Source organism: Phyllostomus discolor, chromosome 2 (genome assembly GCF_004126475.2).
Source record: "Phyllostomus discolor isolate MPI-MPIP mPhyDis1 chromosome 2, mPhyDis1.pri.v3, whole genome shotgun sequence".
Taxonomy (NCBI): Eukaryota; Metazoa; Chordata; class Mammalia; order Chiroptera; family Phyllostomidae; genus Phyllostomus; species Phyllostomus discolor.
Genome location: NC_040904.2, coordinates 118,353,299 through 118,370,872, shown reverse-complemented (window position 1 = coordinate 118,370,872; position 17,574 = coordinate 118,353,299). Strand labels below are relative to the sequence as shown.

Sequence of the window (17,574 nt, the reverse complement as noted above, 5' to 3'; positions counted from 1 at the left end):
TACATCCGTGGGATGAATCACACTTGATTTTGCTGTATGATCCTTTTAATGTATTGATGGGTACAGTTTGCCAACATTTTGTTGAGGTACTTAGCATCTATGTTCATCAGCAATATTGGCCTGAAGTTTTCTTTCTTTGTTGTGTCTTTATCCGGGTTTGGGATCAGGATGATGCTGGCTTCATAAAAAGAGTTTGGGAGTCTTCTGTCTTCTTGGATTTTTTTTGGCATACTCTGAAGAAAAGGGGTTAGCTCTCCCTTAAATGCTTTCTAGAATTGTCCTGGGAAACCATCTAGTTCATACTCTTTGTGTGTCGGGAGTTTTTTAATTATTGCTTTATTTTCATCAGTAGTTACTAGTCTGTCCAGGCTTTCTGCTTCTCCTTCATTCAATTTTGGAAGATTATGTTTTTTTAGAAATTTGTCCACTTCACCTAGGTTTTCAAATTTATTGGCATATAGTTCTTCGTTGTAATTTCTTACAATCCTTTGTATTTCTATGGTATCGGTTGTAATCTTTCCTCTTTCATTTCTGAGTATGTTTATTTGTGTGGTCTTTTTTTCCTGATGAGTCTGCTTTAAGGCTTGTCAATTTTCTCATCTTTTCAAGGAACCACCTCCTGGATTTATTGATCATTAGGATTGTGCTTTTAGTCCCTGTGTCGTTTAATTCTGCTCTGATCTTGGTTATTTCCTTCCTTCTACTTACTCTCGGCTGTCTTTGTTGTTCCTCCAGTTCTTATAGGTATAGGGCTAGGTCATTTATTTGAAATGTTTCTATCTTTTTTAAGTAGGTCTCTATTGCTATGAAATTCCCTCTCAGGACTGGCTTTGCTGTATCCCATAAGTTCTGGATTGTTGTGAGTTCATTTTCTTTGTCTCCAGAAACTTTTTTATTTCTTCCTTGATCTCATTCTTGACCCATTCATTGTTTAATAGCATGCTATTCAATCTCCATGAGTTTGAGTGTTTTTGAGCTTTTTCCTTGAGGTTGGTTTCTAGTTTTAATCCCTTGTGGCCAGAGAAAATTCTTGATATGATTTCAGTTATCTTGAATTTGTTGAGGCTTGTTTTGTGTCCTATCATATGGTCTGTCTTTGAAAATGTTCCATGTGCATTTGAAAAGAATGTGTATTTTTTTCCTTTGGGATAAAAGGTTCTATGTATCTATTAAGTCCATTTGATCTAGGATATTGTTCAGTGCCACAATATCTTTGTTGATATTTTGTCTGGAAGATCTATCCATTTTTGACAGTGAGATGTTAAAATCCCTCACTATAATTGTGTTGCTGTCAATATCTTTCTTGAAGTCCTCCAAGATTTTCCTAATGTGTTTGGTTGCTCCTATGTTGGGTGCATATATATTTACAATGTTTATGTCTTCTTTGATGGATTCTTCCCTTGAGTATTATGAAGTGACCTTCTCTTTTTATAACCCTTGTTTTGGAGTCTATTTTGTCGTGATACGAGTATTGTTACCCCGGCTTTTTTTTCCTGTGCATTTGCCTGGAATATTTTTTTCCAGCCCTTCACCTTCAGTCTGTGTAGGTCTTTTGTTCTGAGATGGGTCTCTTGTAGGCAGCATATGTGTGGGTCATGTTTTCTTATCCATTCAGCTATTCTGTGTGTTTTGATTGGAATATTTAATCCATTTATGTTTAAACATACATTTATGTTTAAGGTTATTATTGATAGGTACTTATTTGTTGCCATTTTACTTCCTTTGTACCTGTGTTCCTCTGCCTCTCACTCTTTTTCTTCCTTTTCTTAAAGCAGACCCTTTAGTAACTCTTGCAGAGCTGGTTTGGAGGAGTATTCTTTGAGGCTTGTTTTGTCTGGGAGGCCCCTTATTTTGCCTTCCATTTCAATTGAGAGCCTTGCTGTATAGAATAATCTTGGTTGCAGGCCTTTGTTTTTCATTACTTGGAATACTTCTTGCTGTTGTTTTCTGGCTTGTAGTGTTTCTGTTGAGAAAACAGCTGCTAGCCTTATCAGGGCCCTTTGTGTGTTACTTCTTGTTTCTCCCATTCTGCTTTTAAGATTCTCTCTTTGTCTTTAATACTTGGCATTTTAATACGGTATGTCTTGGAGTTGGTCTCTTTGGGTTCATCTTGATGGGACTCTCTGCACTTCCTGAACTTGCATGGTTTTCCCCTCTCCCGGTTCAAAAAGTTTTCTGTCGTTATTTTTTCCAACAGGGTTTCTATCCTTTGTTCCTTTTGTCTCCTTTTGGTACTGCTATGATCTGCATGTTTTTGCATTTCATGTTATCTTGGATTTCCCTTAAGCCATCTTCATATTTTTTAGTCTTTTTTCATGCAGCTGCTCTACCTGGTGTTTCTTTCCACCTTGTCTTTCAGCTCATTAATTTAGTCCTCGTCTTCATCCCGCCTGCTTGTAATTCCTTCTAGTGTTTTTTATTTCAGAAATTGTATTCTTCATTTCTTCTTTTGAAATGAAATTTTGTTTCCTTCTTCATACGGTTGTAGTTCTCACTCATTTCCTTATAGTTGCCTGTGTGTTCCTTGAGCATCTTTATAACCATTATTTTGAATTCTGTACCTGATATTTTGCTTACCTCCATTTCATTTAGCTCTTTTAGTTGGGAGTCTTCCATTCCTTTTGATTGCAGGTTCTTTTTTTGTCTCCCCATTTTAGGTGACTCTTTTTGTTTGTTTCTGCCCTTCCTGATGTTTCACTTTGCTAGCTCTCTTTGTACAGTGAACTTCTGTGGTAGGAATTCTGTGGGGTTCAGTGGTGTGGTCTCTTTGATCTCCTTGTCTGGATGCTCTAGGTTTGCCCTTTCTTGTGTTTGTTTGGACTCTCTTGTTGTGCTTGGGTTTTTACTCTTTGGTGGTTCCTTTGTTGGTGCAGTCTCTCCCCCAGCGGGTATACTGATATTCACAGCTCCCACCTATTCTTTCATGGGATCAGTGGCAAGGGGTAGGTATAATGGATTAAGACAGCAGGAGAGTATTCTATGGGATTTAAAGTACCAGCAAGTAGAGAAGAGATAGGAGATTCTTTGGATAAGTATAGCATTAACTGTGATATTTCACCCAACTAGCCACTTTTTATAAAGGTGAAAGAGAGATAAGGCTCTTGTTAGAGGGGAGGAGGATTGTGAGCAAAAGTAGAAATAATGAAAAAATACTAATAATACAAATAAAGAAAATGCTGATTCTATGGGATAGCAAAATGAAACATGTCACAGTTTCTCAGTTTGTGGGGTTAGCCTTGTGCTCCCCCTTTGGATCTGTCTCTGGACCTTTCACAACTCCAGATCTTATTGTCTTGCTTGGGGGAAGAAAATAAAAGAGGAAGATTAAAAAAAATAAGCCTCCTGCTAACTTTAAACCCATTGAACGAGTTCTGCTGGTCTTCCTGGATGCCACAGGAAGAGGGGCATGGGCTTTGCTTCTCTCCCTTCCTATGATTTTGCTAGGATGGGGACCAGGTTTGGGCAGCAATATTCACAGTTGCCGAGCCTCCAGCCCAGGTCTTCCATGAGCTGCCGGCCCCCACAGTCCATCTGCGCAAGGCTTGCACCATTAATCCACCAGTGCACCAAGGTCCATGGGGTGTGCCTCCTTGATCTTTATGAGCCCTCCACGGCCAGAACCCACCGCCAGGCAAGCAGCTCCAGGCATGTGGCACCACTCAATCTCTGGGCGAGCAGCACAAATCAAGCTCTGGCCAATGGGTCACATCAGCTGTAAGGCAAGTGGTGCTGGGATCATCCAGTATCAGCAGTAGGGTGAGCAGGAAAAATCAGCTGCCTGGCAAACTGCCCAAGTCCCTGAGGGCCCTCAGCCAGATTCCACTGTCCTGTGATAGCCCAAGCCAAGTGCTGACACACAGCTCAAATCACCAGCTATGAGCCTTTTTATTTTATTTTTATTTATTTGTTTGCTTATTTGTTTTTAGTAAAAGCCTCTAGTTGAAGCCTGCCTTTCTTAACAAGTGCCCAGCTTTTCACACAGCCCAGCTTTCTAACCAGACTAGAGACTATCTGGGTCAGAGTCCAAAATAGCCCAACTTTTCTGCTTCTCTAGGGGTCACCCAGCTCCCCAATTTCTCTGATAATGACCTACCCGGTGTCTACAGCCCCAGCGGGTGTACACAGCCTCTGTGTGTCTCCCACTCATCTCTATTCCCCCCCAGTGACTTCAAGCAACCAGGTCCCTCCTGGTGCCTGGCTGCCCTCCCTGGTCTGTTAAGGGAGAGAGCTGGTGATCTAACTCTTCTTCAAGTATCCCATGGCAGGTGCCCAGCTGAGGGCCACAGCAGCTTAGGTTCCTGCTCAGATAAGAGGGACCTTACTGTCCCAACGAAATCTCCTTACAAGTCTGTTTTCCAATGTCCTCTACAATTTTTGGCCTCCAAACTTCATATAAGCTGGGGTTCCATTGGCTGTTCACTGTTCCTCAGAAGATCGGCTAGATGTTCCAGCTGGGCACAGGGAGAACTGGGCTCTGCTCCCACATACCTCACCACCATCTTCTCTCTCTGAGAAAATGTATTTTTAATGAATTTTCCACATATTGTATGTATATGATTACTTCTGAACCATCTCAACCTTATTTTCCAATGTTTTTATTTTATGTCTTCCAGGATTAATTTCATATACTGAGTATCTCTTCTTGCTTACAATCCTCACTAGTAAGTATCCACTTTTTTCCCTCAACTATCATGTGGAATTCTCTACTTCTTAAGAAACAGTGTTTTGGAGGTTTAGTATTTTATGTCTTTATCATTGTAAATATTATTGGTACCTTAGTTTCTATATTTAAAAACTTCTCATTGACAGTCTACAGAATTCCTGACCAGTACTCTTCACATTGTCAATGTCATGAAAATCAAGGAGAAATAGAGAAACTTTTACAGCTTGGAAGAGACAGGGAGACAACTAAATACAACATGGTTTTTTGTATTTGATCCTAGAATAGGAAAAAGAGCATTGGTGGAAAAACTTGAAACCAAAAGAAAGTCTGTAATTAAGTTAAAAATGCCATACCAGTATTAATTTCTTAGCTTTGAAAAAGGTACTGTGGTTATTAAGATGTTGTCAGGGGAAGTATTAGAGGAAGCTGTATTAGAGGAAGTTGGATGAAGAATATATGGAAACCCACCATACTATCTTTACAACATTTCTGTAAGTCTAAAATTATTTCAAAATAAGTTTTTTAAAAACTCTGAGAAAGGAAAATAAAGAGAAAGGGAAATCAATATGATAATAGCCATGGTCTTATAAGAGTATAAGAAAGCTAAAAAAAAATAAAGTTCTCAAATTACAGTTTCTTTGAAGGGCAGCACACTTAATAGCTGAATAGCACATCCATGGAAATGTGTCAGCCTTTAAAAATCATTAACATAAGAGATCATTTTTTTCTGTGTTTAGGCACTTAGTTATGTAGGTTCTGATGGCTGATTTCAAATTTGAAAATCTATTAAATATGCACTTAATTTGCATTTCAAAATATTCATTTTTGTCTTGATTGTAGAACCCCATACTGGGTTTCATGTTGCTTTTAAAATGCTGGATGCAGATGGTGATGAGATGGTTGAAAAAAAAGAATTTTTTAAGGTAAGTAGATTCTAGTTATTTTTGGTTTATCAACACCTAGAAATTTGTGTGATAATTTTACATTTTCATACAATTCAAAACTATATCCACTGCTTATAAGTCAAATATCAAGAAATCAATTATATACATTAAAAATACTAAGTGAACAGAGCATAAGACTTTAAAATGAAATTAGCTGAAGCATCTACATTTTTTAGGGTTTTATTTTAATTTTATTTTTTTAAATATGTTTATTAATTATGCTATTACAGTTGTCCCATTTCCCCCCCCTTTATTCCCCTCCACCCTGCACACCCCTTCCCAACTCACATTCCCCCCCCGCTTTAGTTCATGTCCATGGGTCATACATGTAAGTTCTTTGGCTTCTACATCTCCTATACTATTCTTAACCTCCCCCTGTCTTCTATCTACCATTTATGCTACTTATTCTCTGTACCTTTTCTCCCTCTCTCCCCCTCCCACTCCCCTGTTGATAAACCTCCATATGATCTCCATTTCTGTGATTCTGTTCCTGTTCTAGTTGCTTGCTTCGTTTGCTTTTGTTTTAGTTTTAGGTGTGGTTGTTAATAACTGTGAGTTTGCTGTCACTTTACTGTTCGTGTTTTTGATCTTCTACTTTTTCTTAGGTAAATCCCTTTAACATTTCATGTAACAAGGGCTTGGTGATGATGAACTCCTTTAACTTAACCTTATCTGGGAAGCACTCTTTATCTGCCCTTCCATTCTAAATGATGGCTCTGCTAGATAGAGTAATCTTGGGTATAAGTCCTTGATTTTCATGACTTCAGATACTTCTTTCCAGCCCTTTCTTGTCTGTAAGGTTTCTTTTGAGAAATCAGCTGACAGTCTGATGGGAACTCCTTTGTAGGTAACTGTCTACTTGTCTCTTTTTGCTTTTAAGATTCTCTCCTTATCTTTAATCTTGGGTAATATAATGATGATGTGCCTTGGTGTGTTCCTCTTGAAGTCCAACTTCTTTGGGACCCTCTGAGCTTCCTGGACTTCCTGGAAGTCTATTTCCTTTGCCAGATAGGGGAAGTTCTCCTTTGTTATTTGTGCAAATAAATTTTCAATTTCTTGCTCTTCCTCTTCTCCTTCTGGCATCCTTAGGATTCAGATGTTGGAACATTTAAAGATGTCTGGGAGATTCCTAAGCCTCTCATTTGTTTTTTTTTTTTTTAATTCTTGTTTCTTCATTCTGTTCTCATCTAATGTTTCTTTCTTCCTTCTGGTCCACACTGTTGATTAGAGTCCTGGTTTCCTTCCTGTCCCTGTTGGTTCCCTGTACATTTTCCTTTATTTCATTTAGCATTGCCTTCATTTTTTCATCTAATGTGTGACCATATTCAACCAATTCTGTGAGCATCCTGATTACCAGTGTTTTGAACTATTCATCTGATAGGTTGGCTATCTCTTTGTCACTTATTTGTATTTTTCCTGAGGCTCTGATCTGTTCTTTCATTTGGGTCATTTTTTTTTTTTTTTGTCTGGGCACACCTGTTACGTACTAAGGGGCAGAGCCTTAGGTGTTCACTAGGGCGGGGCAACCCATGTCGCGGTGTTGTCCCACTGTTCGTGTGGGAGGGGTTTGAGAGGGAACAGTGCCACTTGCTCCACTCTCTGCTGGTTTTCAGTCACTTCCCTCACTACCCACAGTCAAATTTGGCCCTTCTGGTGCTGATTCCCAGGTGGGTGGGTTTGTGTACTATGTAGAACCCTGTGGGTCTCTCCAGCGAACTCTCCTGAGACGCTGGGAATTTCTCCCGCTGCATCCTCAACCCCCACAGGTGTTTTCAATCAGTGAATTGAGGCTTTATTTCCCCTTGCTGGAACCCTAGGTTGCATGGTCTGTGTCACACCCCAGTTGTTTGTCTGGGTTTATCTGCACACAAATGTGGAACTGCCCGGTATGCAATCTGCCACCTCACCGGGTCTGTCAGCCGCCACCTTGCCCGGAGCCCTCTCTACCTGGCTGCCCATCTTCGCCCCTCCTACAGGCCTGGATGAATGTTTCTTCTTTAACTCCTTGGTTGTCAGACTTCCATAGAGTTCAATTTTCTGTTGATTCTTGTTTTTTCCTTTTAAATATGTTGTTGTCCTTCTTTTGGTTGTGTGAGGAGGTACAGTGTGTCTACCTACACTTCTATCTTGTCTGGAAGTCTGGGTTTTATTTTTATGATTTCAGCTAATGATAATACAGTAGAAAGGGCTTCATAGGCAATTTAAAAATTATTATTACACCCCCTCCCAAAGAAAGGGATAAGAAAAACAAAAACTTAGATTTTGATGAAAAATAGTGGAAAATGGAAAAGCCACAGTAGGTATAAATTTGGTGCATATTTTCCAGGAATTTGCTAAGGCTAATATTTGAGAGGCTGAAAATATGTTTAAATGAATTTTCCCCAAGACATAACTCCAGGATACCCAACCAGTAAATTTCAGTTCATTCCAGGAAAGTTGATGGCAATATTAAAAATACCTCTGCATATAAACTGTTGGTTATGTGTCAGTTAGGGGTCAGTTTTTTAATCTGCTAGAGTATTTCATAGAAAAAAAGTATGTCGGTTCTAGTCACCTATTTTTTTCTTCCAGTCTCCAGTGTACTGGGAAGACGGACAGTAAATCTTGTTAAAATTATGTGTAAGATAGAGTCTCTCCTTTGCTGTTCAGTGAAGTAGCCAACAGCCATATCTGGCTATAGAGCTCTTGAATTACAGCGGTGATTGAGAAACTAGAATTTTATTTTAATTAATTTAAATTTAGAAACTGACATTGACTTTAGGTGTTGGGAAATTTTTTAAATAATTTTTTATTTTTCAGTTACAGTTAACATACAATATATTAGTTTCAGGTGTATAACACAGTGATTAGATATTTTGATAACTTAAAAACTGATAACCCCAATAAATCTAGCACCCATCCAACAATACACAGTTATTTCAATATCATTGACCATATTCCCTATGCTGTACTTCTACATCCCATGACTTTCCGTAACTACCAATTTGTACTTTTAATCCCTCCACCTTTTTCACCCAACACCCCTCCCATCTAGCAACCTCAAAATGTTCTCTGTATCTATGAGTGTCTTTCTCTTCCACTTGTTCATTCATTTTGTTTAGATTCCACATATAGGTGAAATATGGCATTTTTCTTTTTTTGTCTGACTTATTTCACCCAGCATAATACCCTCGAGGTTCATCCATATTGTTGCAGATGGCAAGATTTCATTTTTTTAATAACTGAGTCATATTTCATTGTATATACTCGCTACTTCTTCATTCATCTATTGATGGACGCTTTGGTGCATCCATAACTTGTGTATTGTAAATAATGTAGTGAACACATAGATGTATATGTCTTTTTGATTTAGTGTTTTGAGTTTCTTCAGATTAATACCCAGAAGTGGAATTACTGGGTCCTTCTTTGTCTTTTGTTATAGCTTTTATTTTAAAGTCTGTTTTGTCTGGTATAAGTATTGGCTACCACACATTTATTTTTGTTTCCATTTTCACAAAATATCTTTTTCCATTTCTTTACTTTCATTCTGTATGTCTTTTGATCTGAAGTGAGTCTGTTATAGACAGCATATGTAAGGGTCTTGTTCTGTTATCCATTCAGCCACCATATGTCTTTTGATTGGAGCATTTAATTCATTTGCAATTAAAGTAATGGGTAGATATGTATTTATTGCCATTTTATTATTAATATTTTTATCTTTTTTTCTTCTTCTTAAAGAAAAACTATTAACAGTGCTTATAATCCTGGTTTGTTGGTGATGAACTCCTTGAGCTTTTTCTTGTCTGGGAAACTTTTCTGTCTTTGATTCTAAATGATAGCCTTGCTGGGTCAAGTAATATTGGTTATAGGTCCTTGCTTTTCATCACTTTGAATATTTCATGCCAGTCACTTCTGGCCTACAAAGTTTCTCTTGAGAAATGAGCTGACAGTCTATGGAAGCTCTCTTGTAGGTAACTAACTGCTTTTCTCTTGCTGCTTTTAAGATTCTCTCTTTGTTATTAACCTTTAGCATTTTAACTATGATATGTCTTGGTGTGGGCCTCTTTGGGTTCATGTTTTTGGGGGGACTCTCTGTGCTTCCTGGACTTGAATGCCTATTTTCTTCATCAGGTTAGGGAAGTAGTCCATCATTATTTTTTCAAATAGGTTTTCAATTCCTTGCTCTTCTTTTCCTTCCAACACCCCTGTGATGAGAACATTGGTATATTTGAAATTGAACCAGAGGCTCCTTATATTAGCCCTGTTTTTTTCATTCTTTTTTTTTTGCTGTTCTGATTGGGTGTTCTCTGCTTCCTTATCTACCCAATCTCTGACTTAACCCTATACTTCATCTCCTCCACTGTTGATTCCCTGTAATGTATTCTTTATTTTAGTTATTATATTCTTCATTTCTGACTAGTTCTTTTTTATATTTTCTATCTCTATTTTTTGTGTTTTCTGTCTCTTTATTGAAGTTCTAAGTTCCTCTGCTCTACCTCTTGAGATCACTGAGTGTCCTTATAAACAGTGTATTGAACTCTGCATTCAGTAGATTCATTTGCATCCAGTAGATTGCTTCTCTCCATTTTGTTTAGTTCTTTTTATGGAGTTTTCTTCTGTTTTCATTTGGGGCATTTTTCTTGTCTCCTCATTTTGACAGCCTCCCTTTGCTTATTTCTATGTATTAGGTAAAGCTGCTATGTCTCCTGGTGTTGGTAGGGTGGCCTTATATAGTAAGTGTTCTGTGGGGCACAGCCTTCTGCGTCACCATAGCTGGGCACTCAGATGAGCCTCCATGTGGGCTCACCTTCCTGTTATAGTTGAGCCTTGTTTACCACATCAATGAGAGGGATTTACCCCCTAGCCCATCCTCTACTAGGTCTGGCTGCAACCATTATGGAGGACCTGCTGTGCAGAAACCAGCCCACAGAGCAAGACTCACTTCAGCAGTGCTCTGGTGCCCACTGAGTCCTCCTTTGAATATGTACTTCTTGAAAATGGTTAAGTGGTACTTCTGCATGTTCCAAAGTTGTCCAGTAGGTACACTAGCTCTGGGGCCTCCCAGGAAGCTCAGGCCAAGGTTAACCACTATCTGTATCCTGCCCAGGGCCTCCCAGCATGAGCTACAAAGCATTCTGTAGATGGCTGCTACTTGTATTGGGCTTAGAAATGCCTGGGAGACGCCAGGCTGTGAACCATTGCTAACTGCCATTACTGCCAGTTCTGGGGCCACTTAGCAAGAGGTATAAGACATGCTGAAGCCAGATGCTGCTCATTTGAGAGATTTTAGAAAAGTCTGCAGTACCATCCAGGATAAGCTGTTTGAATGGAAAAGCCACTGGAAATCGTTTGAGTGGGATCGCAATTTTGGTGGTACAGTGTCTCAGGAAATTACCAGGACAGTGAACGATGTTAGCAGGTTGATGGGAACTTAGATATGGTACCCACTTGCTGGCTGTGTGGGGAGAGGGCTCAGAAAAGGACCAGTGGTTTCTGCCAGAACTTTTGTCTGGGAGAAAGCTCCCCTACCAGTCCTTACTCTGATGCCAAGCACTTCATTTCCTTCCCATATGTCCCTGGTACTTTTCAAACTGTTGCCCCAGCATTGGAGCTCAGAGAGAATGAGTCTAAGTCCGTTGGGCCCTTCAAGTGGAACACCTGGGACTCCAGAAGCCCTCCATCTCACTCAGCCATAATTCCTTCTGGTTTTCACAGCCAGAAGTTATGGGGACTTCATGGCACTGGAACCCTGGGGTGGGGGCTGGGTGGGGAGCTGGGACCCCTCGCTCTTCAGGGGTACCTTCACAGCTGAGATAACCCTCCCAGTTTTTAACTGCCACACATGGGCAGTTAAAAGACCAGACCTTTCTGCTTCTCTGCCACTCCTACCGGTCTCAAAGTGGCTTCTTCTGTGTATCCATAGTTATAGGACTTCTGTTAGCTAGATTCAGGCTATTCCCAATGATGGTTCTGTAATTTAGTTGTAACTTTTATGTGGTTGTGAGAGGGTGTGAGTGCTGTGTTTATTTACCCTACCATCTTGACTGGTAACCCAGGTATCAGGAAATTAAGTATGTTTGAAACAACTTATGTGAGTTTACTTTTATAATTGTAAATTTTATGAAATCTAAATAGAGATCAAGTATTTTTCCAATGAAATCTGAGTTGAGATGTCCTGTAAGTTTAAAATATACACTGGATTTTGAAGAAAAAAGGATTGTGAAATACCTCAATTTTTATGTGGCTTACATGATGAAGTAATAATTTGGGGATATGAATTAATTTCACCTTTTTCATACATTTTGCTGCACTTTAAAGAAAATGAAACTGGAAACCACAAGTGATGAATTATGTAGGCGACAAGGACAATAACAAATTATTTCAGTCTAATGAGCAGTTGTTATGGAGATAATTGCACTTCACTGTTCGAAAAATCCATCTCTGGCCACAGTATGATAGGTGAATTAAAGAGGAAAGTCTGGGCTCTTTACTACTTCTACTTCAAGGATAAAGACCACTCTCAGCAGTTATACTGTCAACATCTTTCTGAAGGGGTGCACAGTTATTGTAAAGGGCCCCAGAGCCACTCTGCAGAGGGACTTCAACCGTATCAATGAGAACTCAGTCTCCTTGGAAAGAAAAAGAAGAGGCACCGGGTTGACAAATGGTGGGAAAATAGAAAGGAACTGGCCACCATTTGCATTATCTGCAGTCACGTACAGAACATGATCAAAGGCGTTACACTGGGCTTCCAAGATGAGGTCTGTGTACACTCACTTCCCCATCAACACTGTTATTCAGGAGAGTGGTTCCCTTTTTGAAATCAGAAATTTCCTGGGCAAAATATATATTCACAGGGTTCGGATGAGATCAGGTGTTGCTTGTTCAGTATCTCAGGCCCAGAAAGATGAGTTGATTCTGGAAGGAAATGACATTGAACTTGAGTCAAATTTAGCTGCTTTGATTCAGCAAGCCACAAGTTAATAAAAGGATATCAGAAAATTTTTGGATGGTATCTGTGTTTCTGCAAAAGGAACAGTTCAGCAGGCTGATGAATAAGATCTAAGTTGTCCAGCTGTAGAAACAGCAAGATGCCAAATGATTCCTCACATTTACTTGCAATATTCCTTACATGTATTTGTATAATTTTCAAGATGCAATAAAAGCTGTGCATTGATTTGGGACTTTTTTCTTAAAGTGATCATTCTTTCCAGCTACTTGGCAAACAGTTAAAAAAATAAAAATAAAAAAATAAAGAGGAGAAGCTGGAGGCAAGGAGGCTCCTTAGGCTACACCTGGGACCTAGCTTCCAAGGGCTTAAGGAAGTGAGGGAGAGAAGAAGTCAGCCTGACTAGGAATGTTGACAGTACTAATTAACAGAAGACTAGTTCGTATGGAGGATTGGCACATCCAACGTAGGTTACATTATTGAATCTTTACAGCAACCTACAAAATAAGTAGGGGTGTCCCCAGTTTAAAGATGATGGCCTGATTTGTTTCCAAATCAACCCATTTCTGCAGCCTACTCTTGCTTCAATATCAGCCTGCCCATTTGAAGGAGAATTCAAAGGAATGGGCTGAAAATGATCGTAACTCTGACCTTGGAGACACTGACTTGACAAACTGATAGGCCATTCCTGTAGGGATGACAAATGTAGCAAGAAGCTGTCTAGAAAATAATAGTGTAGCCAGGATCAGGGAGCATTCTGATCATTAATCAAATAAAGTGATTTAAGGCATGAGGGTATGTGACCTCACAGGGGAGAATGTCAAGTGACCAGGGATAAGACCAGTTTCTTGAAATAGTTTCATTTAAGAGGCCAAGCTGAGGCTGAGAAGCCCAAGGATGAAGTTGGGGAAAGGAAAGTAGTAAGCCAAGTACCAAAGAAGGGAGAGGACTGCCCAGAGGGTGTGGATAGTGGAATCTCAGAAAAAGAGCATAGTGAGGTGATGTTTCACATCACCCTTTTAAAGAACAGTCATTAGGATAGAGACTGAGTAGAGAGCCCCTTAAGCTTTGTACGTCATTGGGAGCCATTACAGAAGCTATTTCAAAAGAGTGGTAGGGATCAAGTCAAAAAGGCTGAAGAGGAGTGAGCAGGAAGTACAAAATTAATGGCAGTGGATAAGAATTATTCTTCTGAGGTGTTTGGTGATTAAGGGAGGCAATTAATTAGATTAGTTTCAGGAAGGAAACATGACTGCATAAGTAGAACCTGAGATTCCAGTGTCATAAATCACAAGGTACCAGTACACTCCACCTCAGTCCACCTCAGCTACAAGAACAGGAGATATTTAAGGTTGCTGTTATTAAGGTTGACTGGGGCTCTAACGCCAGTAGAGGTTAATAAGTATGAAAAGGCTGTGAATTCTCTTTGGGTTAATTAGCTGCTAGAATTGGTTCATTCACTCAAACCTGGATAAATGTCCTGCTTTTTTTTCTGGAAGTCACAGGGCATCAGAACCTGATCCCTGGAATCAGAAAGTTGGAGGTCATGTCATGAAGCAGACACAGTAACATCACAGGGGCCTTGGTAATGTTACAGGGTGCAGCCAAGAGGGGGGCCCCAAATAGGCATTTGAAATGGGGTCCAGAACTTAAGGTGTCCAGGAGATTTTAAGATGTCTCCATCCCCCACCCCAGGGTGTGGGTTGGGGGAAGGGACAAATGGAGCAGGGCCATTGAGAGCTGTTTTGCATAGCAACAGCCTTGCAGCTAACCTCTGGGTTGGTCATTTAGCATATCTATGGCCTTTGGCTGGTTGCATGGATATGTTAAGTAGCCGTAATCAGCTCTAAGCCAGGGGAACAGAAGTAACTTCCCCACCCAGACTGGGGAGGGCAGGTCCCCTGAGTTATAGCGCCTGCGCCTGCGTGGGAGCTCAGAGAAGATTGGCTCCAGGACATGGGGCCACGCCTGCCCAGACTCATGATGGCAGCCCAGTAAAGCTAGAAGAACAAGAGTGCTGGCATGTGAAGCCGAGTGTGGGAGGAGTCAGAAATGGGGCTGCAGAGGAAGATTGGCCGCGGGGGTTTAAAACCCAGATTTGGCGGCCATTGAGAGAAGAACCACGCAGACTCGATGGAGTAGAGAGCCATGTACAGCCATTGAGGAGGAGAACCAGGCTGCTTTAAGAAGAAAAGCCCTGTGCAGCCCAGAGGAAGAGAGCTATGCACAGCCCTGAGAGAAGGAGAACCGTGCTGCTTTAGGAAAGAGAGCCATGTGCAGCCTGGAGGAGAGAAACCATGCGGCCTTGACGGAGTGGAGACTCCTGCAGCCCTGAGAGAGGGAGAACCACGCGGCAGCCTTGGAGGAGAGAACCATGCAGTTTTGGCAGAGTGGGGATTCTCCGTTCCTGCAGCCCTGAGAGAGAGAGGACCACAAGCCTGGCAGAGTGGGGACCCCCACAGCTTTAGAAGGGGGAACCACCACCTGGTTTTAGCAGAGATCCGGGTGACTCAGCCGAGGGTGCCGGGAACCCAGGGAGGTCTCCCAGTCGAGATGGAGTACTAACTGGGAAGAACCAGAAGACTGCCTGAGCCATGGACTTCTATTTTCTTTCCTGAGATACGGTACTCTGGACTGGGCAAAGGGGGAAGGAAGGAAAGACTGTGTCTGTTTGTGGGTGTTTTAAGGGACTTTGGGATTTTGGTAAAGACATTAGGTCACTACTTTAAGTTAATATAGCATTAAATAAACGTTTCCTTTCCTTTTCACGAATCTCGGGCATTGAGAGACGTCTTTCCCCTGGCGGCGGACATAACGGACCCGGGGCCTTCTTTCAATAATAGTATATCATCCCAGGCCCCCCTTGTGTGTTCTGTAACAGTAACATCACAGGGGCCTTGTTCTCCAGGACCAGAGTTGTAGTACACTGTCCTAATGTATGATGGTAGCCCAGGGCCAAGTGACAGCCTGCAGAGAAAGACCATACCAAATGTGAAACTGAAAAAGGCAAGAGGTCTCCTATTGTGGTGGACACAGAGCTTCCTCCTGCCTTCCATAGCCTCTGCTCCTGAAACTGTGAGGCACACCTACTTTAAAAGTTTCTCAGATACTTTTTTTAACAGAATAGTTTAAAATGCTGTATTTATGGAATGCATTCTGAAATCTACAGTTTTTTCCTTAAATGTCTGAAAAAATCTTGGATGATCAAACCCCATGAATCAAGAAAACAAGAAAAAGAATATGTTGGCATACATCACTGATTTTTTTTTAAGTTTAAGGTTCTAAAGGTCAACCATCTAAGCCTATAAGAGGTTCTCTGTGCTGCCCTTTGTGGTTCAATTGGTTGGGTATTGTCCTGCAAAGCAAAGGGTCACCAGTTCAATTCCCAATCAGGGCACATGCCTAGGTTGCAGGTTCAGTGCCCCAGCAGAACACATGTGAGAGGCAACTGATGGATGTTTCTGTCACATTAATGTTTCTCTCCCTCTCTTTCTCCCTCCCTTCCCCCTCTCTAAAATAAATAAATCTTTAAAAAAAAAAAAGTTATCTGTGCAGATCTTAGAAACAACACTAAAAATGATAACCCATGGACCCTATCAATTTAAAATAGCAGCATAGGGGAGAAAAAAACAATATTCGCATTAGTTATTTAAATCATTATTTCACACTCATGGTCTTATATTAGAAAACCCAAGTATGTAGCATGTTGTATTTGAAATTTTATTGGAGGAACCAAACAGTTTTTTTCAGATCAGAAAAAAACATATTTAAAAGGCAGTGTGGGGGGGGTACGGTGTAGGGGCTTATCTGAATGTTTCTCCAGTAAATTTTATTCATTGTTCTTCCTGCCATAATTGCTAGAAAAGCAATAAGAATTACTTTAATACTGAAAACATAGAACAAAGTGATTTGAACAGCAAACACAAAAGTCATGATAAAATATATTAAAATAAATTCCTATGAAACTGTCCTAAAACCTAAATTGCTTGAGTTTGTTACTTTGGTGTTTTGTGATACATTTGTGTTTTATTCATATCCAGATCTAGAAACTGTGTTGGTAAGTGTATTGCTTACTTCTTTACCACAAGAATAAGTGAATTAGCAACTATCTGTATATGCTGTTCCCTGCCAGATAATAATAAACAACACCAGCAGTGATCAGAGCCTATAATAGTTGACCAATTTATATTTACTTTTATATGTGGCACATCTCCTTCTTTGGCATAAGTGCCAGGGTTTTAGTATAATTTCTTCAAACAATAGACTGATGAAAGGTCTGTCTACCAGTGCAGATTTCTTGGCAGTCCTTTATTTCACATTGTTCCATACTGGTGGTAAGGACTGTACTTTTCATACAGCAGTGTTAAATTCTGCCATTTGAATACACCTCCTGGAGCTATTATTAAATAAATAGAACAGCCTTCCCAGTAGAATTTTTTCTTCTTGATTTTGAAGTACTGTTTTTTGTCAGAATTTAAACTTCATGATCTGCAAACAAAAATAAGTTAAATCGACCCTACATACTTTTCTCCATTTTCAACCTGAAATTGAAAACATGGATCCATGTAAACGTAGGCAGTACTTTTTTAGACATTCAGAATTTGTATTTGGTGAATGTGTCCTCCTGCTTCTTTTACCATTTGTGTCTAACCAGTTTACCTTCTTGCTGTTTGTCTAACAGAGCACCCCTGTTTCTACCAGAAACTTAGCTTTCCTCTCTACCTGAAATATTTTCCCATTTGGTAGCTTTCAGTCATTCAGATCTCAGCCCAAATGCATGTCCACAAAGAGAACTACCCAGAATAAGCCTGGTGGGGGTTTTTTTAAGATTTTATTTCTTTATTTTTAGAGAGAGGGGAAGGGAGTAAGAAAGGAAGAGAAACATGAATGTGCAAGAGAAACCAATTGGTTGCTTCTCACACACCTCCAGCTGGGCACCTGGCCCACAACCCAGGCCTGTGCCCTGACCAGGACTCAAACAGGTGATTTCCTTCCTATTTGTGGGACAATGCTCAACCCACTAAGCCACACCACCCAAG

At 40.3% G+C, this 17,574-nt stretch overlaps 1 protein-coding gene across 4 annotated transcripts in view; it reads left to right on the top strand.

Annotated features, from left to right (window-relative positions):
- The window catches only part of MICU2 (mitochondrial calcium uptake 2), a 108,811-nt gene that overhangs the window by 68,824 nt on the left and 22,413 nt on the right, over positions 1–17,574 (top strand). For all 4 annotated transcript variants that reach the window (XM_036018419.1, XM_036018418.1, XM_036018417.1 and 1 more), the window contains 2 exons: positions 4,614–4,661; positions 5,504–5,586. In XM_036018419.1, the coding sequence (XP_035874312.1) occupies positions 4,614–4,661; positions 5,504–5,586 (131 nt within the window). The remainder of the gene's footprint in view (positions 1–4,613; positions 4,662–5,503; positions 5,587–17,574) is intronic.